Genomic DNA, 21886 nt, shown 5'->3' with positions numbered 1-21886 from the left:
CTTTCTGTTGCTGCCTTGAAATCAAAATGAAGCCCAAAATCACGGGCCTGAATTAATCATCTTTGAGTTAAATCTTGCAAGTAATACTGTATAAACACTTTAGATCCAAAGGGGATTATAGGCAAATACTGACCTGATGGAGGAGTTTAAGGATGTTCTGAATTGCAAAGCAGGCATTTAGAAAGCATTTCTGGAGCCACACCTCTGGGTTGGGAGTGCTGGGAGGGAGGGATGAGGTGGTGCTCAGGGCAAGCAGCTGAGAGGAAATTAGACTTGGCTGAGCCTGGAGAGACTGAATGAGAGCAGAAGGCTACAGGGAAAGGGAAGATAGTGGCCAAGTGGCCATGGGTCAGCAGTGCCTTACCTCTGCTCCATCCCATCCACTCATGTGCTGTCAGCAGTGTTTTCTGTGCTTGGTTTGCTTGATGGGCTTTGGGTTGTTGTCTGTCAAGTTACTATGGCTGAGTAGAGTAGATGCAAGCCCTGAGTGCTCCCAGTCCTCTTGGGCAAATGTCTTGGCCTCTGTATGGACCTGGTTACTCATCTGTGAAATGAGCATCAGCCCAGTAGGGAATTTGAATCAACTGATCATTGTTAAGTACTTGGGATGGCATTTTACTTTATCACTCTGAAACACAGTGGATTATGAAATTCTGTGTAACTGTGATGTGTTACGGATTACCTCATTTATTGTGATAGTAGGGGAAGGGGAGAAGAACGAACGTGTATATTTTTTGTGTTGAAGGAAAATAATTAATGTATTCCATAGTTTAATGCTGTATGAGGACAGGTATCACTGGAAAACCAAGTGCCAGACTATTCCTTGTAGAAGACAAATTCTTCAGTTCTTTACCCTCTCTGTAACTCCAACAGAGTATGCATGATTAACTGATGGCTTAATTTCTGCAAGAACTGTAGATGAGTCTATCCTCCCTCTTCAGGCACCTACCCAGATTATGTATTTATAATACATAATTTAGAGAAATTATTTGAAATATATGTTCCTTTTGTTTTTTGCAGTATTTTGGAGTTTTTCTCCTGTCTGCAATGCTTTGACTTTTCTCTTATCATTTTTACCTGCGATGACTTGTGGTGCAAACTCCCTGCACAGTTAATTTCCTTGGATGATTTACCAGTGACACAGCAGAGCCTTCAACATAGTAATTGGAGTGATGTGATCATCCAAACATCAAAGACAGGAGCCCCTGGTTGCTCATCTCACGTTGCTGCAGTCCTCCCACCTCTCTCTTTGTGCTCCCTCTTTGTTGCTTTAATACTCTTGGGGAAGGAAAAAAAAAAAACCTCATAACCAGATAAAAGCTGGGTGCGTGCTGAAGTAGCTTTCTGTACGTAACTGCTTACATGACTTGCTTTAGGGATTATCAAAATGCTGTGTTACATTGCTTGGGGTTTTGCTGTCAGCATGTCCCCTCCTTGACCCTGTGCTTTAACTGGCTGTGTCCCAACAAAGGAGGATTGTATTGTGGCATACAATACAGGCATCATCTCCAGGCAGCAGCCAGGTCGTATGGAAGAGGGGAAGAAGCTCACCCTTTGATGGGCTGAGCAGGACTGGGCTGAGCTCCAGGCCTCCCCCCTCCTCCCCGAGTCCCATCTCCCTGCCCAGTGCCCAGCCCGGGCTCAGCCTCTGCAGGAGGAAGACTTCTGTGAATCCTGCAGCAGATCCTCTGCATGGCTGGAGTGTGCCTTGGTATCTGTGCACAGCTCAGACCTCTCTGGTTGTCCTCATCACCTCTGCTCTGTGGAGCCTGTCCCAGGCAGGCGTGGTGCTCACCCTGGCAGTGACTGACTTTTGGGTCTTCAGAGCAGTCGTGGGTCTGCTCCGGTGTGCACAGCAGATGCTTGGGTGCAGTGTCTGCTGTGAAACATAATCTGAGCGTGCTGGATAAACACAACTGTGTAAGATCTGTGAAATGTTTTCCTCTTTCTCAGCCTTCCGCTCTTCTTTCTTATAAGATGAGAAAATATATCTTACAGGAGATGGCGATTGCTAGATGAAGCAGAATCAAAATTGGCTTCAGCAGGATGGAGTTTACATTTAAAATCTGCATCAGTAGAAACTTCAGTACCTCAAAAATAAGGCCTATCACTGGTCTAACTGGGATTGGAGAGCTCATCTCTTCCATGTTCTGTTTATCTCTGTGTTGGTCTGAGCAGACGTTCATCCCTTCACTGTCAGTGCAGTGCTCATTCCTGCTCAGCGCTGCAGGTGTTCCAGCTTGTAAGGTCTGTGGGCAACCTGGGATGCTTCTATCTTGAGCAAAACCCCCAAAGAGCTTGAGTTTTAGAAGTGACTCCTCAGCAGGGAGCTAAGAGTTAGTTTGGGGATTAAGGTTTACGTGGAAGGAGAAAGTCTGGCAGTGCAGCATGAACTGCTAAATCATTGCTTAAGGCATGCTGATTTCACCAGTTTAGGCTGAGACCATTAATTAACTTTTTTTATGTGTGCACACATGTCATTATGTAGCTTTCTATTATTTGTGGGAGCTACGGAAGGGGAGAAAGTACTGACAAACACACTGATACTTTTTTTTCCTTCATCTTTTGAAAAGTAACTAGAAGTTCCAGCTCCTGCTCTGGGCAGAGAGGGAGGATTTCTGCTCCCAAGGTGATATGCTCTGGGATTTGGAGGGACCAGCTGACCCCAGGCAATGCACTTCCCCCTTGTCACAAAGCATCTCTTCCCAGACATCAGGAGCCCAGGCTGCCACTGCTCCATTACATGCTAATAGTTTGAGAAATTAAATACAATTATTAGTTAAGTGGACCCAGAGCCTGCATCAAGAGTCTCTTTCCAACAGCAAGTGGAACATACAGTAACAAAAAAAAAAATCTGCAAAATCAGGATTCCTGTAGGATTTGTTTTTTATATGCTACTTCAGTGCAGTGCAGCAGACTGTTTGGAAGGGTTGTGTAGCTCTGGATAGGGCACTGGGCTGAGACGTAGCTGTGTTCCCAGCTCTGAAGTTTGCTTTTTGTGTTAAATCAGGCCACTGGTCTGTGTTTCAGTTGCCCTGTAAGAAGGGAGTGGGGTCCATGAGAAGGTCTTCATAGTGATGGAAGAGCATTTATGATCTAGCTTTGAAACAAGAAGTGTTTTCTATTTCTGGCTTGGTATGTTGGATTGAAAATATACTTTCATACGCTGAAGCTAAGTACATCTGCATTTGTAGACAGGGTTGTATCTGCCTTGGCTTGCTGTAGGTCAAATACTGTAGAACCTGCTGCAGGAGGAATGGCAGTTGAATGATCCACAGACCAGATCTGAGCACTGGGATATGAATTGCAGCTGCAAGTGATGCAGATGGTTATGTCCCTCTGTTACACCACTCCATTTAAGTAGGGCAGCCCATGATCTGGTTGGAAGGTGGGGCAGGAAAACATTTAATTTCTTGAAATCTTTATACTCCCAGATTACTATGCTGGAGCAAAACAGATTCTGTTCTTGTTCTGAATATGGCTGCTGAGTGCTTCAAAATATGCAAGAGCCCTTGATGTGTTTTGGGAAGTCCTGGGGACAAAGATCCCCTCTAAGGGTATGATAAAAGATGGGATGGAACAGAAGCAGCTCCTAGAAGGAAAATACCTGGGCCTTTCCTAGGTGCTGACTAGCTTTGCTGCCACTTTTGGTTCGGGTCATGTCCCTCATCTCAAAGTGAAGCTGGTAGGACCCAGGGAGAAGCCATCCTTTAACTTCTCCCACTATAACAAGAAGAAAGAGGTTGAGAGGCAACTCCCCCACACACTTCCATGCTGCAAAAGATGGCAGGACTGTTTAAGCTTGCCTGCAGAGCTATGGAGCAGCATGGAAACTGCTCTTTCCAGCAGGGAATGCACGGTGGGGCCTGGAGAGAGAAGGGGATGTTTGGTTGTAAGGGTTTTATTTATGCCAGTGGTGTGGTTATCAGTCTGGGCAAAGCCAGATGGAAGTAATTTTAAGGGACTGGAGCCAGCTGACAGTTGCATCTTGATACAGAACAAGGATGGGCTAGCTGGTCCTTAGAGGAAGATTTTTATCCTAACCCCTGTCATTTAGCGGTTGGTCTGTGCCCTAAGAGTGGGTTTTTATACGCCCTTACTGTCTGCATGGGGCTTTTCGATGCTGCTGTGGCTCAAGCCCTCCCTGGTAATGATGGGGAATGATGATCTCCATGATGTTTACAGTTCTTAAAGGCTTGTGGCCATTTGCTTTTGTTTTCTCTTCTTACATCTTAAATTCCAAACTCCTGGAGTCTTGATACTGCAATAGCTGCTTTCCCTTTAGTAGGTTTGTGGCTTTTGGGGTAGCTGAGGAGATCTTGGAGATATGAACCTCAGAAGGCTAATGGAAAGAAGCCCAAATGCTGATAACTTCATAATGCATTTCTCACTACTTTGTGTTCTTATCCCAGACAAAGCTTTATCTCTCATCCCATAATTATGTTATTCCCTGTGGGCAACTTGAAGTGAGCTTTTGAAAGTGTTAATTTTATCTATTAAATACTTTTTATGATCTCAAAGAATAGACATGGATACTAGAAGGAAAGCTTTGGGGGCACATACCTATAGTTTCAGTGAACTGCACTATGAGACTAACTTTGAGCCTGTTTAACAGGACTGTCTGCATTTGCATTTGTAAGTGATACGGTTAAGTAATGTTCTGTTGGAGGAGGCTGCCTCCTCTTCCCACTTTCCCCTTCAATTTAAGCTATTCGGTGTATTTCTCTAAAATCCTGTTGTTCTGCCATTTTTTTTGTGAAAAGTACTAAACTTCTCATATAGTCCCAGAAAATGAGTGGAAACCGTGGCTGAAATTTTCTTTCATCTTGGAATGAATATTCTGTACTTTATATGTTTTTTGCATTTTATCATATGTCCATTGTTTATTTTTGCTTGTCATCTTCTAGACTGTACGATGTGTAACGGTTCATACTAAAAGGAAATAAACTTCAAAAGGTGATGGAAAGAATAGATGTTTTTCCCGGCTGAATACAACTGTAGCTGTGTAGAACAACACTTGCAAAGAGTGGCTCAGAAATGTGATCCAGGGTACAGAGATCAGTCAGACCAGTAATTACAGAAACCATGCCCATTCATACATCCTAGCTGCTGTTTAAACCCACAGCCCAAACCAGTACGTGGCCTTTCCCAAAGGAGAGGGGAAGAGAGCAATCTGGTGAGCTGTAGGCTAAAGCCAACAGATAAGAAGCTTTGAAAACAGAAGAGGCTGTTTTGAATCAAATCCTGGAAGGGGGAGTGAAAGGAATTGGGGGCTTGTATGCAAGGGGGATGACTCACTGCTCTTGTGATCAAGGTCTCCTCTTATAGGATTAGTAATTCTTGCCCAAGAACATGATAATTTATCAGAATCCAGATTGAAGACAGACGTCTCCAGCTGGAGACTCCTTGGCTAAGGCACAGGGTGCTGTGTGGTGTCATCTCGTTTTTCCAAACAAGGTCCTCCTGCCACTTGTGCCAGGGCTCTGGCAGAGCATGCCCTTGGCATGCTGTGAAGGGTCCTGCAGGCTGTCAGCAGCTGAAGACTTGCCAGCCCTGTTTGGAAAATTAGAAGCACCCAGAAGCCCACAGGATTGAGTTGGGGATTCATCTGTCTGGTGAAGAAACGGAGAGGTTAAACTGTTGCAGTCTTCTGGAGCGGAGAGCGTCTCTGTTCCTAAAATGCCTGATGCTATGGGAAACTACATTTGGAGGATGCTGCCAGCTGAACTCCTGTGTCAAAATATTTTCCTTTTGCAGCAGTAACTGAGTTTGGGTGCCTGGTACCCTGCTACTGCAAACTGTCTCATCCATGGGGGTACATATGGATGTGTGTTGGGGAGGGACCCTACTGCTGTGTTTGCAGAGGCTCCTGTTTTGAAGTGGAGCACTGATTTTAGGCACAGCTCATCATCACTAAGTCTCTGTGAAGTCCAAATCCTGATTTTGCGGTGAGCTTTTTAAAACCGTAAGAGCAGAGCAGTGCTTTAAGAGGGGGCTTCTTGATAGAAAAATATGTGAAAGCGGGGGCAGTAGGGAGACAGTGGCAAGTGGGCAAATCACTTGAAAACAACCCAAATCACTCACGTCCAAGTTTCTTTCTTTGTTGCGGCTGGTTGCCACTGACCTGGGGGTTGGGAGTGCTGCTGCAGCCTGCTGCTCTGCTTCTGCTGAGCCTGGGTCTGCCCTAGCACTCACCCAGATAACTTCCCAGCTTGCATGGAAGGCAACAGCTCATAAATACAAGACTGCATCTTCGGGCAGGAGATTTTCCAGGGCAGCCGTTCTGGCTCTCCACATTAAATCTTCCTGTGCTGGGAGGAGATAAGTGTTTGAAAATGTGTGGCCGCAGGACCCTGAGCTCCTCCTGCGGAGCTGCTGTCTGCAGTGCGCAAGGCTGGAGCACACCCACCCTTCCCCTGCCCTCCTTTTTAGGACAGGAGTTTCTTTGCTTGGTTGGTTCACTGATGTTGTGGCCGGTGTTAGTGGGAGCTGTCGTGGCCCCTTGCTGGCTGGCGGGTGACAAATGATGGAAACTGGGACTTGGGGCTCCTGTTTCCTTCCTGCGTGACGGGACACCAGGAGAGCAGCTCTGAACAGCCCGAGCACAGCAACTGCCCTTGCATGTTCCCCTCCCTGGGATCTGTCATGGGGATGCTGACCCAAGGAGGGGTCTCCTCTAACGCTGCACTTTCTGCAGGGTGCACGGAGGGCGTTTGTATTTCTCCATTTGACGCGTGGTCCCTTCTCAGAAATGAATCGCCTGTCCTGGGGATGACCACCCCAGGCCCCTGACTGCTGAGATGTCCTGTCTGCTGTGATATGACAACATGTCCTCTTCCTGGGGTCCCAGCGTGTCCCTGTGGGCTGTGTGGTGTGACTGGGAGTGAGGCCAGCTGAGGTCTCCCACCCTGGGCTGAGCTGGCAGCAGCTGGGATGTGGCACCTTCCAAGGGTGTCAAGTGAGTCCGTACATGCATTAGCTCTTGTCCCTGGGCTGTAGATCCCCTTCTTCTCCCCAGCTGATGCAGGATGCTCACCCTGAGCAGATACAACTTCAGTACATTTTTTTTTTTTGTTTTTCTTCCCTAAAAAATAAAAACCCCCCAAAACCAGCCCTAACTCTGGATGTGCCATGTAACAGAATACAGTGAAGAGAGTCGTCTTGTTGACTCCACCATTGCTGCACATTCGTTCTGTGCCTGGATAGAAAACATCATTTGGAGAATTTAAGAAATACAGCAGTCACAGCTTTGCAGCAACATTGTTTTTTCCTCTCCTGAGTTAATGTGGCAAAGATTTCAAATTGTGCTGTGTATCAAAACAGCCTCTTCAGAAATTGTACTCAGCAACTTGAGACAAGATCCTTGTTGTCTTACAGGGAGCTGTAGATTAAAGCTAGTGCAAGATTGGGCTCTTAATATAATCTTACCCTTTTAATTAAAATAATGTGGAACAAAAAGGGAGCATTAGTTAAAAATAACAACTCTCGAAAGCCCAGCTTGTCTTTCTATTAGACTTGTCCTTGCTTTCTCCGCTGCTCTGATAAGGATATTCTCCCTCTGGGATGGAGTGAATAAACTGGTCTAAAACTCATTTGTTTGGGCATTATGTGTTAATTAATTTCTAACACTGATCCCTTCTCCATGCACTGTTCTTTCTTCTGGTTTTTAGCTAGAATACAATCTTGTTCCAAGGAGAGAATGGGCAGGTTGTGCTGTGTTGTAAAAGGGAGAAGCTTGTGTTGTCCCTGATGACCGAAGGGCTGGGGGAGGTTTTGTCTCACCCCGTGCAGCAGTTAATTTTGGCGAGTCAGGAGGTTTCCAGAAAACCCATCCACAACATGTGAAACGTAAAAATCACCTGCAACGTTATCTTGACCCTCAACCAGCTTGCTGGTGCAATTGCCCTGCAGTGTGAGGGGGTTCTGCTGTGTGGCACTGGCACTGCTGGGAGGGACACAGGCACTGTGGTCCCAGCGCCAGCGGTCTTGTACTGGGCATGGAAGCACTAGGGCCACTGCCATATAATGCTTTTAGTGGAGGGAAAAAAAAAAATAACAAACCTAAAACTACATACACTTTATATATTTTTTTTTTTTTTTTTTTTTTTTAAGAATAAACTAAAATAATCTTCAAGGCTCTGAACAATATGGTCTGGTTTTCCTTTTGTACCTGGGCTTTTCTAGACTTCCAATAGAAGAAATTTTGTTTTTAAGTGGTCTCTTTAAACTGATGGGAAATTTGCCATTCAAGCGGGGGAAGACATGGACTCTTTCTCTGATCTTTCAGTGATTAAATGATTTTTTTTTTTTCTTTTCTTTTTGAGTCCTTTATCTCACTCAGCAGTTATTCCTGGCTGCCACTGCATCCTGCTTGCTTAGCTTTGTCCGTTCTCTCAAAATCAATATGTGCTGCTAAATTGCTGCAGTTAAAGAACAAAATTTTAAAAATCACATCTGAGGTTTTGGCATGCGAGTACTGCTTATAAGCTGATAGGATTGTCTTTTTTTCAAACTGGTTTTCTTCTGCATTTCTAACCTGTACTTAAGTGTCCATATGAGTGAAAATCCCTGTTCAAGGAGAGGTAAAATAATAACAATCCTGAAAAAGGGCTAATCTTTCATTCTGTCCAAGTGTTTAAGCTACTGTAGGTGTCTTAAGCAGTGGCTTCGTGTGCTACCCTGTGGACTCTTTCCCCGGATGTGATTGCTCTAGACTTACTTTCCAGTAACAGAGTAAAAGGTGATCTCTGTCCTGTTGTCTGGCTGTGATTTCAGGTGAATTAAGGAACAGATTGGAAAAAATGTGTATCAAACAATTTCCAGTTTGCCAACAGGCTCTTAAAATACCCAAATCAGGAAAACATCAATTACATAGTGACTGTGGAAAGGACAGATTTCTCACAGGGAATTCCTTGGATTCAGTATGTTTCACTCCTTACATTTAAGGAGACATTTGGGATCTGACTTAGGTCTAGATATGTAATTGGGACCATGGTAGCCTTGAAGAGCTGAGAGCAGCTTTTAAAATACAGAGGAAAATCATGCTTTTCTGAAAAATCAATGTTCTTTTTTTGTCGTGTATTTCAAATAATGTTCTGTTCTAGTCTAGAGAGCAATTTTCTCCTATTAGATATCAGTTTGTGAAGACTTCTAGCTTATAATAGAACCAAACTGGTCAGTTAAAACATGGATCAGAACTGATTGGAGGCTAGCCACTGCTGAGACGAGCTGGGGTCATCATCTGCGGAGCTGTGCTTTTCAAGCCCCTGCAGAACTGTCTGTTGGCACTGGAGGGACTGATCCAGCATGGAAAGGCTCCAGTAAGCTTTGGGTCAGGTTGCTGGTCCTTAACATAACATGCTATCAGAAAAGGGTCCATTGGGAATATTCGATGAGATTGACTACTGTTATAAGCAAATCCGTCCCATTGGAGGTTATTAAAACCTGGTGAGAATTTACACTATCTACCTTAAATCCCTATTCCCATGGTATTTCATAATAGGATAATAGATCATTGCCACACAAAGGCAATTACACCGTGGTGAGAACTTACCAAGAGAATAAATATGTGAAATGCATAGTAAATCTCCCAGCACTGGGGTTTTGGCAGGTAAGGTTGAGGGTATTCCTATGCAAGGGGGGGGGTTTCCCTGGGGGTAGGGGGATGTGCTTGTGGTTGTTATTGCTGCTGGTTCATTGATGTATATTTCTTTGGCATAAGCAGGAAAACAAAAATACGGCCTGTATTTTTAATAATTGCTTGGTTTACCTCTGTAGGTAGCTGAATAACTCACCGCCTCTGTCTTCTGGGGTCATGCAGACAAATTTAGAGGTTTTGGTGAAAAGCCTGTATTGTTCATTAAGTATTGGCACTTTTGGGGGGAAAACCGTCAAAAGTGGAGTTGAATATCATAGCTGGTGATCTGGTTTGAGCAGTCAGGGCACTGGGAGTAAGTTGTACATCTCTGTTCAAGAGTCCAAGCCTGTATTTGCGCCACACCATACGCATAGGATAGGGTTAATAAGTTTTTTTCATTTAATTTTATTCCTCACCACACGGTCACTTGTGCAAATTCCATTGTGCTGTTTATAGATTTCTACTGGAGCCCTCCAAGGCTGTGTGGGGTGAGGTTCTTGGCTTCCAGAGGTTTGGGGTGGTGGAGCCGAGCTGTGTGCCGGCTGCCCTCTAGTGAGATGCTGCCGGTCATAAATCACCGCAGGAGCAGAGCTCACAGCTCTCCATCCATAGCCTCTTAAAATTTGTGATCAGTGTAACCCTTTTAATCCCAACCTGATGATGCTCTGACTTCCTGGTAGGAATCTGATTGCTGATCAATTAGTGGGTGTTAAGCAGAGGTGGGGGTTAAGCTTGGCGCACCTGGAGAATATCACCGCTGTGGGAGGTGGGAAGGTGGCTGTTGCAATGTGGGATCAAAACTGTTTCCACTGCCAGCGGAGCCTTTTGTGCCCCTGCCCTACACGCTTTGGTGTGAACTGCAGCACTGCTGGGGACTGATCCCAGGGAGGAACTGCTGGCTCAGCTGAACTGCAATTTTCTGCACTGGATTTTAATCTGTATAATAAAATCTGTAGGGTGGCCTTTAACAGCTGCAGGGGTGAATCAATGGGCTGGGGCTGTGTGTGCCCTGTGGGCGGGTTGCTGCTGTGCCTGGCAGCGGGAGCCCTCGCTGGGGCTGTGCCCTGTCCCCTCACCAAGCCACTCGGTCCCACCGGACAGGCTGCCAGCACCGATGTGTGCTGGCATCCCTCGGTGCCAACCACAGCATTGGAACACTGGGAAAGGTTTTGCTTTGTTTTCATAGGGGAGAGGTGCTTCCGGGTGGGCTTTTTTATCCTGTATTTCTCTGGCTGTTTGTATTATTGTAGTGGTCTTGGTAGGTGTGGGGGGGGTGGAAGTGGTGACAACTGTAATCATGATGATCACTAAAATTCAAAATACAATTATTAAGATGTGGTTAGCAACACTGAAATCTCTGGGGGGCTTCCCAGGCAGTGTGTTGGGAAGTTCCTCCAGGCTCCAGTTTGTGTGAGGGTGCCCAAAACTGGTGGTGATGTGTGCTGCAGCCTGGTGAGGAGAAAAGCCAAAGAGAGTGAAAGATCTCAGCAGCATTGGATGGTTTTAGTGATACAGCTGCCCTCTCTGACAAGCAGGAATGTGGATGCAGAAGGGGCATCACAGCAAAATTTGCCTGGGAGGGGAGTTGGACAGATTCCATGCAGAAACAGGCACCAGTGCCCTGGGCTGTTGATAGACCGGTTCTACTGTGGCAAAGTGCTGCTGCTTTGAGGAGCTGCTTGTAGGGGGAATCTGGGGGGTGGAGGGGCAGGATTGGCTAAGTGGGGTTAGAAGAGCTTAGTCAGGATGTGTATATTTAAAGGATCTGCTTCAGCCTGACTCCTGTAATTAGGTAACATGTATATTTCTGTTCCTTGGAAGCACTTAATTAATTTAATAGAGGGAAGGATTATGCAGATGAACTTAGATGTTAAGCAAGGTTAGTTTTGCATCTGGAATGAACCAAGGCATGCAGTAGTCGTAGCTGCTGGAGAGGGGAGCACCAGAAACATTATCAAGGAGCTGTACTGCAGTTCAATCTGTGCACCCGTGTCTGGGCTATATACCTGGTTCCATCTGTACACCAAGTCTGCTGTTCAGCTTGGACAGGGAGGTTGTGTGTGACTGTGGGTAAAAACTTGAAAAAAATATACCCATTTAGGATGACATTTTTATAAGGGAAAATAGGTACTCTCTTTGTAGTGTCGCATGAAGAGACTGGATAAAAGGAAGAGGAGTGAAATAATGAGAAGGATGAAATCCATACCTGGCTTGAGAAGTGAGGGTAAGCAAAGGCAGGAGAACCACAGGTGTGAATTGATGAAGCTTCTTTTAGCAAAGCAGTCCAATAACATATCACAGGTGTGCTCATGCAGGGATGCTTTACATCCTGAATGTCAAATTCTCCAAGTTGAGTCTTCTGGATGCCCGTGGCTCCTTTAGGGGTACTGATTTTACACTTGTCCCCCAGGGATGCACAGTGAAGTGGGTGAATCTCTCCCTGAATAGCAACAATGCTTTGCTAGAAGGCAGTGATAGCTGAAATGTAGCAAATCATGGACACTAACAGAGCTGCAATGATGGATTACGAGACATCTAAGAGCTTGTTTTCTCCTTCAGAAGTCATTTTATTGGGGGAAATCAAGGAAAAGTGACCTGAGGTCTGAGCTCCTTGACCTGAAGAGCTGAAGGGTGTGTTTCTGATGGAGTCCAGGGGGAGTCCCGTGGCCACAGATGGGCTAGTGGCTCCTGTGCTCACTGCCACCCAGTGCAGCCGGTCTGGCTCAGCTTGGGATCAGCTTTTCCCTCGGCACAGTGCTGGCTCAGCTGCAGCAGGCGGGTGCTGTGTGTTTTGGTGTATTTGTATGGTGCCTCCCGTAGGCAACAAAACAGCTACTGAAACCTGCAGCCGTGGGAATGGAGATATCTAAAGCATAAGAAAGGTATCAGGGGTTGTATTTCTAGATCAGATGAAACTTTCTTGAAACATTCATGGATTCTATCTTCCTTCCATGGGAAGTCAGTAGATGGGGGCTGGTTATTTGTAAAGTGATGCTGGTTGTCTTGATTCCTTTTAACTTGTGTGATAAATGAGGCTGGAGGGGATAGAAGTGGAAACAAGACTCCCAATTCCTGACTGTGAACAGCGAAACTAGGGCTGTGGAAGAGGAGGTGAATATATGTAAAAAATAGAAAAGGACTGGGCGGTGGAGGAAGAACTTGTTTTGTTACAACTTTGGCATTGAAGTTTTAACTCCTGTTTTGTTCTTGTTTTGCTCATCAGAGATCCTCTTTGAAAATGGCTAGGTGAAAGTCTTAAATCCTATGAAACCACTTTTTTTTTTTTTTTTTTTTTTTGTCTTTCCAAGCTTAGGGCAGGAGCAAACACATGACTTAAACACCACCTGGGCCGAGCTGGCCTTCAGCATAGGCAGCAACAGGCTGAACCTGTTTGCTCATTGCTTTCCATCTCCTGACAGGCACTCGCTTGTCCTGGGCGCCCTGGGAGGTGCTTGGGCTCTTCTTCTTGCGCTGCAGGAATTCCCCTGCCTCCAGCCACCAGCTCCGGTGCTGCGGTGTGTGGCCACCAGCCTTTGACCGGTGACAGCCCCACAGAGGAGGCTTTGCAGAAGCACCGAGTTGAGGTTTTGGGACTGAGCAGGGCGTCCAGATACAGAGTTAAGGAGAGGTTTTTATGGCGTTTGGCAGAGGGTAAGGTGTGCAAGCAGCTTTCACCTCCAGAAGGTACCTGTCTCCTGAGACTCAGGTGAGAGAAAATTGTTGTTTGAGTTGACAAGTTGAGTTGCTTGAGCCTGGGAGACTGTTACTGCCTTTTGAGCTGGGGGTGTGTGTTCCTGGAGTTGGTGGAGGTGCTCCTGAGAGCTCAGGTCAGAAGTGACTGAGCATAAAGGGTATTCCAAAGCTGCTCCCAAGCTTCCTTTGCATGGGTGTTGCTGGTGGCAGACCCGCTCCTGGTGCGGTTCCTGATGCTGGGCTGGCTGGTGGGTCAGACATTCATTTGGATGCGATGTCTACCATGGATGTTGAGGGGATGGAGGCTTAACCTTATGGGGATGCTTCCCTGCCTTTGGCCGGGTGCTGGAGCTGGAAACATTTGCTGCTGCAGCAGCTGCCAGCACTGCTCAAGGCTGTGGTGGACTTTGCTGTCTCTGTGGAGCACAGAGCCTCAACAGCTGCTCTGCAGGAAGAAAAGCAGGAATCTGGGGTGAGTCGGGGTCTGGGTTTTGCTCTGTTGCCTGCCAGGTCTGTCCTTTAGCAGTAGCTCCATGCCCAGGCGAGGGAGCTGCAGGATGGGGCAGCCCATCCTCAGCTGAGCACTGGCAGGGCTCTGCACCCCCGTTGCTGGGTCTGGGGACTCACCAAAACCCTCCTGGGGATGGCCATCTTCAGGGTCTGCTCTGTACGGAGCTCCCTGGTGCTTGGGTTACTGTTTGAGATCCACTTGAAACCAGAAGACACAAGGAGATGGAAGCTGCCTGATTAATGGCAGAGACTTTTGTGTGTACTTAGGTACAAGTCCCTTAAGTTTCAATCCAGAAATGTGGAAATATTGGTTGCTTTTATCTTTCCCTTTCCTCTATCTTAATGGAAACAATTTGCAGCAATCCTTGGAATATTTAGAAATTAAACTGCTGATATAAATGTGCTTTGGCATAAGGCACAAACAGCTGGAAAATGTGCTATCTCCTGCAGTATTTTAAGGATGTGGAGCATCATCAAGGGCTATTCACTAGTGCTTGCATTGTGAGCCTGTCCCATACATCAGAAAATAAAAGATCTGCCCCACCTTTTGGTAGGATATATCCCAAACATGTAGTGGGCAGGTGACAGATCCCTTTCTCAGTTGACAGATAATTCTGCCTATCAGTTCAGCCATACCTCAAAAGGGATGTGCAAGTAAATCCCTGCTATGGTAGCTGGCAGCAAGCATATTGAGAAACAGATGGTGCTGTGCTACAATTTTACCTGCTGTAAAGCCAATGCATAATTTAGCAATACAGAAACATGAATTGTATTCCAGTGGCTGCTGTATTCTTGTGGGGGTTTTTATTTGATTTAACAATCAGGAGGAGAAAGGGGTAAAGGATATTATATGTATTTCTTTATACACTTTTTCTTTAACTCCCAGAGGATTTGGAAATGTGGCATCCACTAGATTTGCTTCTGAATCCCTGAATTTATTTTCTCCTTGACATTTCTGTGTGAATCTTAGGAATGAGTTGTGTTGTGATGCGTGATGGAGCTTGCTACCTGTGGAATGATAGATGCCCCTGTGTTCTGCCAACACCAGTTAGTGCATGGGGAGGTGTGGGAAGGATGGGGCTGTATAGGGGAGGGACAGTCCCCTCGGTGTGTCCCTAGTGAGAGGTTGTTTTTTCTACAGGCAGCCCATGCTACATTGGAGCCCCTTTCAGCCTACAGCTGTGCTTTCTCTCCTTCCCCAAAACCCTAGTCCTGGAGGTTTTCCTGCCCTAAAAACACTGCATATCTCCTCACAGTTTTTCCAGTTCTTTCCACACTGTGGCCCAAATATCCTTGCTTGCTTCCCTGAAGGATTAAAAACATATTTAAGATGTAGAAAGCAAGAGGCATACAGCGACCTCAGCTTTGGTGGATGCTGAAGATGGGACAGGACCTGGTGATCCCCCTTACATCCTATAGCCCCATACTGATGGGACAGGTGCATGTAAGTAGAAGGAAGTTTGACCCCTCTGTTCCTTGTATGGCTTTTCAAGACTTGAGAAACAGGTATATGGGACAAGAGGTAATGAAATTGGGTGTAGCAGGACCCAGTCAGCAGTAGCTAGAAGTCCTCCTTCCTCCTGATGTAGGACTGGAGGATGAGGAGGACCAGTTGCTCTGGTTTTCCTGGGCTTGATGTCCCCTGTCCCCTTCCCTTCCAACCACGCGTGCAGGATGGGAGCAGGGCTCCTGGGAAGCATCCTCCAGGAGCAACTGGGCAGGACGGTGTAACTTGCTGAAACAGGCAGGCAGAGGCCTTTGTGCTACAGTTTTGCCCATTAACCTGAATGAGAATAGCAGCTCTTTTTTTAAAAGTCAATTTGATTCTCTGACCTCAGAAAGAGACTAATATGAGCACTCCAGCTCTGGTTCCAAGCATCCTCTTCCTGCTCCAAATGGCTTCCTTTCCCTGGCTGAGCTCTCATGTCCTCTCCAAGGAGGATGGGAAAAATGCATTATAATTTTGCAGTCTTGGCAAATGAGGAATCACACCCATGAAAACAAATACCCGTTAATTAGGACCATGAAATGCTGACTGAATCACAGCTCTGATAATGGCAAGGGCAGTCTGCAAGCCTACTTTATATCCCAGAGAGGGAGTGGGAAAGCAATGAGAATTTTTCTTTTAGCAAGCCATTTCAGCCACTTCTATTCATCAATTTAAAAATTTCTCTGCCAGCAGGTACTACTCAGTTACTGCGTTGTTTCCATTTGAAGTACAAGGGAGAGACTGAAGTTATTGCCTAGGATAATTGTTAACAAATGCTGAATTCTCATCTATGCCCATTATAGCAGGAATAACTTACTTAAGCATACAAATAGTCTCAGATTGACCCCCATTGGGGAATTGATATTGTTGCAGGATGGCCAGAAGAGAGATGAGGAAACTGTGGGGAGCCTGGCTGGGCTAAAACCTCATTCCCAGCGTGTCTGTTCTGCTTCCCTCTCTGCCAAGGTGACTAGGGAAAAGTTTAAAGGGGTTAAAAAACAGAACAAACTGCTGCATCCAAGCTATATTCAAAAGCTTTTTTTTTTTTTTTTTTCCTGAAGTTGAGTTTTAACAGCTGTGCCACACACGTGTCTGGTGGGGGACCGTGAGAAAGGGGTGAGATGTGGGGGGAAACCTTGCCTGGCAGGGACAGGGGTCTGTGTCCAGCACCTGCACCCTGCTCTCTGAAGGGGTGAGACGATTCTGACCTGAACGGGCTAACTCAGCAGTTGGGACCACAACCATCCCACCGTCCCCTCTGCCTTACCCTCCCTGCTTCCTTTCTCGTTGTTTGTGTTTCTGACCTTTCCCAATGTCACTGCTCCTGCCCCAGGGGCATCCGATACAGCCACTGTTGGTGTCAGGCCTTTCTTTGGGGGCTTTTTTTAAAAAGGGAGGGAAAACTGGACAGGGACTCCTCACTCTTGTTCTCATAGGGGCTCTGCTCAGCTTGAATGTGCAAAATGAATGTTGTCTTAACTTGGTCCATCTTTCTTGGTGAGAGGAGCTTTGAATTTCTGTAGTATCAGTGCAGATTTCTTCTCCAAATATTGAAAGCTTCAGGGCAAATACGAGGGTGACAACTCAGGGAGGACCAACCTGTGTGGTGGCTCCAGAAGGCACCTCATGAAGTGCAGAGGAGCATTATGATTCAGGCTTTGGGTTCAGAGACAGATCTTTGTGGGCCTCGGCTACACGGGTGATTAATTTACAACCTGTCCGTGTTCCCATATTTCTGGTATTGGGTAGAAAAAAGCTATTTCAAAAAATAGATTTTTTTTTTTTTTTTTAAGTATGAATAATTTTTGATATCTTGAGTAGCTAGTGATTGTGAAATATCTGCTGAGGCTAAGGAGAGAACTGAGCAAAGGCAGAAGGAGCTGTGGGATGTGGTGCAGAGTCACTGCTGGGGGTGGGTGTGTTGGGGGGCAGCGCGTGGAGCTCCCATGGCATGCCCGGCCTCACCACAAGCCTATTGAGGGCAGTTGGAGTCTTTCCATCCATTTCAATGGGCTTTGGATGAGGCCCATGGCACTGCTGCTTGTTTATTTTTGAGGCCTTCTGAGGATAAAAGCATCCTTTCAACGGCTGCTCTTTTCCCTTCTCTTTCAGTACAATTGCTCCTTGCGCCCCGTGGCCCCGTGCTGTTTGGACGCACACCTACTTTCTGAAGGGCCAGCAGCTCATGCACATTGGAAATCTTACTTCTGTCGTCTTGTTAGCAACATTTAGTGCCCTATATAATCAACGTGGTCCCTCTGGGGACATGCCATGAGCTGCTTGACTTGTTTCCTTTCCTGTGGTCAAACACTCAGCACTGAGGCTCACCTTTAAGAAATGCTTACAGCAGAGCTCATCTGCTCTAACGAAACGTACTGATTTTCCTCCTTTCGAATTCTAGGCGGTTATTCCCCATTTACTTGTCCAGAGCTGGCAAATGCACACTGCAAGTGTACTCTGTTAGTAAAACGAGGCACTAATTGCTCTAGCAACAGATGATACATTGTGAAACAATTTTTTGCTTCCTAGCTGGAGAAGCCTGGTTGCAGCAGACCTGCACTTTAAGAAAATATCACTCCATAGCGCCAAGAGTGCTGGCAACTTACTATATGGATTTACAGTGCTGATTTCTTATTGCCTCTTCTATTTACTGGTGCTGTTTCTTTCCACTGGTTTGTGATTTTTCACTCTGCAAAACTTGTCTGGGAAAAGGCATTGCTGTGCCTTGAAGGGCTCTGAACTGAACTCATCCATGGCAGGTGGAACAAGACCTGTTGACCTTGGGTTGTGCTGGATCAAGGCCCAAATAAAAATGGCAACAGGACAGTTCTCTTACTCGAGCATGCCAGAGTGGGGGGACTGGGTGTTGGTCTGGTCTGGAGGAGGTGAGGTGAATACGGTCATCCCAGGGGAGCATCAGCTGCCTGTGCCTCGCTGCTCCCTCAGCCCCGCTGATCTCTGCCAGCTTGCTTACATTAAATATAGATTTTGATGTAAAAGCTTGTATCGGTAGTCCAGTGTGCCAGATGATGAATGGACACAGAAGTGAGTTATGCTCTGCTGGACTTATGGTCTGAAAATGGGGTTAGGGAGAAGAAGCAGAAAAGCATCCAAGGTGGTCTCTTGGTTCATGTCTGATAGGATGCAGTGGTCTGAACTCTGTCATCTGGGCATGTAGGTACGGAAGGACAAGCTCTTTCCTGGGTGTACACCTTGCTGGGGCTTGGCATGACCCATCAAGTCTTATCAAGGGCAAGCATTGCTCTGAGTCATGATTTTTCTGGAGGCTACAGCATCACGGGTTACTCATCCTGAGAGAATGAATGCACTGAGGATATAATTACAATAGTTAGACATCATTTATTCTCACTCTTTAAAAGATTCTTGTCAGGAGATTGATAGGTTTGGGTTGTTATTTTTGTCTTCGTGGCCATATATATCATGCGAAATGCTGAAATTTTACTATCTCATTTATGCTTTCTCTTACAGCATTGTAGATCTCTGCCCAGTATTTAGGTTATGTAGTAATTCTACCCTATTTGCCATAGATTAATGAGGCTATAAAATAATAAAGCCAGGGCAGCCCTGGATTTTCACGCTCCTCACGTATTTATATCTACCATGAAATACTTAATCCAAAAGTAATTACCTGACTTCTTCAGGCTCCCTTTAATACTCCTTGCCAACTCAAAACACAGGAGACGCTGCCCCATTTTTGGTCAGGACAGTAGTAGGGTGATGCTGGCATCTGTCATGGGCCAGTCCCTGAGGGAAGCTGAGCAGGTTTGGTATCTGTCGGGAAGCGTGGTGCCCGTCCAAGAGACTGGTCAGCAGAGCCGGGGAAAAAACAAACCCTCCTGCTGCTGGGCTTGTGGGAAGCGCAGGACAAACCAGTGGGGCTGGACCTGTCACCCTGCCTGGAACTCCAGCCCCTTGGTTCTCCAGACTTTGAACCTGCCACTCCTCTGATAAGACCCCGAAGCGAAGGGTTTCATGGCTTCAGTGAGGCGATGGGCAGGAAGAGCAACATCATTACTGAATGCAAACCAGGGGCGTGTGGTGTTGCTCAGAGCTGCTGGGAAGCTACTGCAGCAGGTCTAGGTGGGCGGTGGAGGGCACTGTGCTGATCAACCTGAATATCTGGGCATGAGAGGTGGAAATTTTGACAGAATGCTGTGACAGTGCACTGAAGCTATTCTGGTTTTGGAGACAAAATTATGATGCTAAAGGTGTTTTGTTACTCCCCTGCCAGTTTGGGGGAAGTAGATGTGTGAGACCACTGAGACCGCAGGCACAGAAGAAAATATGGGTTTGTCCCTTTCTGTCATTTATTCCTGTGGCGTGTGACAGCTGTCTGGTCTGTCCTTTTGCTCTGCAGGATCTCAAACCCTCTTCTGCAGAGGCTCCTTGTCTATTTTCAGGCTTGGCGACCATGGCCATGGGCTGGCTATTGGTCAAGGAGGCATGGCCACAGTCCGCATGTGATTGAGAGGAACCTGCTACAGGGCTGGATATTAGGAAGGCAAAATCAGCTGCTCAGAGATAAATTGCTCTTCCTGCCACAATTTCCAAAGGCAGCTGTGGCCTCTCCTTTGTCCCATCACTTCCCAGAGCTGCTCCCTGCAAATGTTGAGGTGGGGGGGGGTGCCTCCCTCTTGTGAGGGCCAGGCCCAGCAGCAGGCTGAATCATTTCCTCCAGCTGCACTATTGCTGCCCTGGTCACAGTGTGGCTCTGGGCGAAGCCCTTGCTGGGGAAGGTGGTGGTGATGGTGTCTCTTCCACTGCAGCTCTGAGGATGCCCCAGGTTTCCACCCTGTGCTCGCTTGCTCTCTTGTTTCCTCCAGATGTGACTTGGGAGTAGCACCGGGTGCAGGACGATTTCCCATGTCATGGGTGGTGACTCTCCCCTCTTGATGAAGCTTTCCCTGAGAAGGAAGCCCTTCCCACCTAGCAGAGAAGAGGAGGATGGCTCTCCAGGCCCCTGCCCCATCCTGGAGCCGGGAAGGCAGTGTCACACGAACCCCACAGACATCCTGACCCGCTGTGCTGTGTCCCTGGAGCAGGTCCCCCTGCCTGGAGAGCTGCAGACAGGGGTGCTGGTCACTGGGTAGATGGAAATCTTCCCATGGGTCCCCTGCTTGCAATCACCTGTGCTGCTGAGAAAGGGCATAAAGATGCAGCTTGTCTGAAAGAATTCACAGACCCCATTGTGTGTGATAGAAACAAATCTTTCAGCTGGAGATCAATCTTTCCCATGTTTTTTCATCCTCCTTTCCCCAGAAGTCTAGGGTGGTGTTTCCCCTTACGTATCTTCTCTGTGCAAACTGACTTTTTGAGGCTATAGACTTCTACCAACTTGGAAATACAGGTATAAAAATTCAAATACAATTCGTATATAACTGCATGTTAAATAATGACATGCACTAGAAGTCATTCTCACTGCTGCCAAATTGCACGTAGACTTCTTGAACTACATCCTCAACTGATTATATGTGTATGGACAGGTGAGGTTTCACTGAAGGCAGTGAAGCTGTGCCAAATTATACCTTTGATGCACTGGCCATAAGGTACTGGAGGAACTAGATTTGTGTTATAAAACTGGGTGACATGTTCTGATGGCTATAGCGTTGTAGTAAAAGATGATGAACCCTGACTTGTGAAACTGGAGCATATACTACTTGTTTTGAACCTGACCTGATTTTGTAGTTCTAGGTATAACAGGTATGAAAGTTTGATGTTTGAAGAATCAGGCTGCAAACTGTTTAATCATTTATAAAGTTAAAAGGCAGTGGCACTTTGTTTCTGATGTGAAGTGCTAATTAGTTTACTACGGGATACAGACTGCAGGAAATTCATGTTTCTGGCACAGCAGCTGTTCATCTTTAAAAAATGTGTTTATTTGTCACAGTGTTATGTTTATATCATTAGTGTAGAGCAATATATGTACAGCCCAAGCTCTCAGAGAGGAGGAAAGTAAGTCAGCACCTCATTTAGATGTATGTAAGGCCGCTGCTAAATAAGCTTATTAGAGGCTGTAACTCATCCAGGGAGGAGAGCACTAGGTACCAAAGCCTCCCTCTGCATCTGTGGATCATTTTGGGTGTATTTGTGGCTTTTCAGCTACATCAGTCATGTCACTTAGGTGCAGTTCAGTGGGCAAAAGGTGAGAATTGAAATTCCTGGTGTAGCATCTGGGGAGGAATCCAAATACCTACATCAGATGCTGTTATTAGCCTTAAAGGATAGTGGCGTGGCCCTTTCATGCAAATTTAATTCTCTTCCTAAATTAAAGTCTGATAACATGAATGGCAATAGACAAATCCTTGTGAAAGTGTAGACTTATTTCTGAGAGGTCCCCAAATTTATGGCAATATAAAGGATTGAAGTAGATTAGGAATATCTTGTGACTTTACTTTTTGTTCCCAATTATCTCAAAAAAAAAACCCAAACAAAAAAACAACAAAACAAACAAACAAAAAAACAAACCAAAAAAAAAACCAAAACAAACAAACAAAAAAAAAAAACAAAAAAAAAAAACAAAAAAAAAAAAAACAAAA

The 21886-nt window shown here is 46.1% G+C and overlaps 1 protein-coding gene across 3 annotated transcripts in view; it reads left to right on the top strand.

Moving 5' to 3' along the window:
- FRMD4B (FERM domain containing 4B) overlaps positions 1-21886 on the top strand; it is a 136561-nt gene that overhangs the window by 23785 nt on the left and 90890 nt on the right. Inside the window, exon 1 of one of the 3 annotated variants that reach the window (XM_042799600.1) lies at positions 13144-13343. The exons of 1 other annotated variant lie outside the window; for it this stretch is intronic. Coding sequence is in view for 1 of the 2 variants with exons in the window: in XM_042799599.1 (XP_042655533.1) it covers positions 15213-15284 (72 nt within the window). In the remaining variant the exon portion in view is untranslated. Of the gene's footprint in view, positions 1-13143; positions 13344-15171; positions 15285-21886 lie in introns of those variants that run through there. One more of the 3 variants, XM_042799599.1, reaches the window with a different exon arrangement.

Source organism: Tyto alba, unplaced genomic scaffold (genome assembly GCF_018691265.1).
Source record: "Tyto alba isolate M040663 unplaced genomic scaffold, T.alba_DEE_v4.0 Super-Scaffold_3, whole genome shotgun sequence".
Taxonomy (NCBI): Eukaryota; Metazoa; Chordata; class Aves; order Strigiformes; family Tytonidae; genus Tyto; species Tyto alba.
Note: the sequence above shows the minus strand (reverse complement) of the source record. Positions and strands in the feature narration are given on the sequence as shown.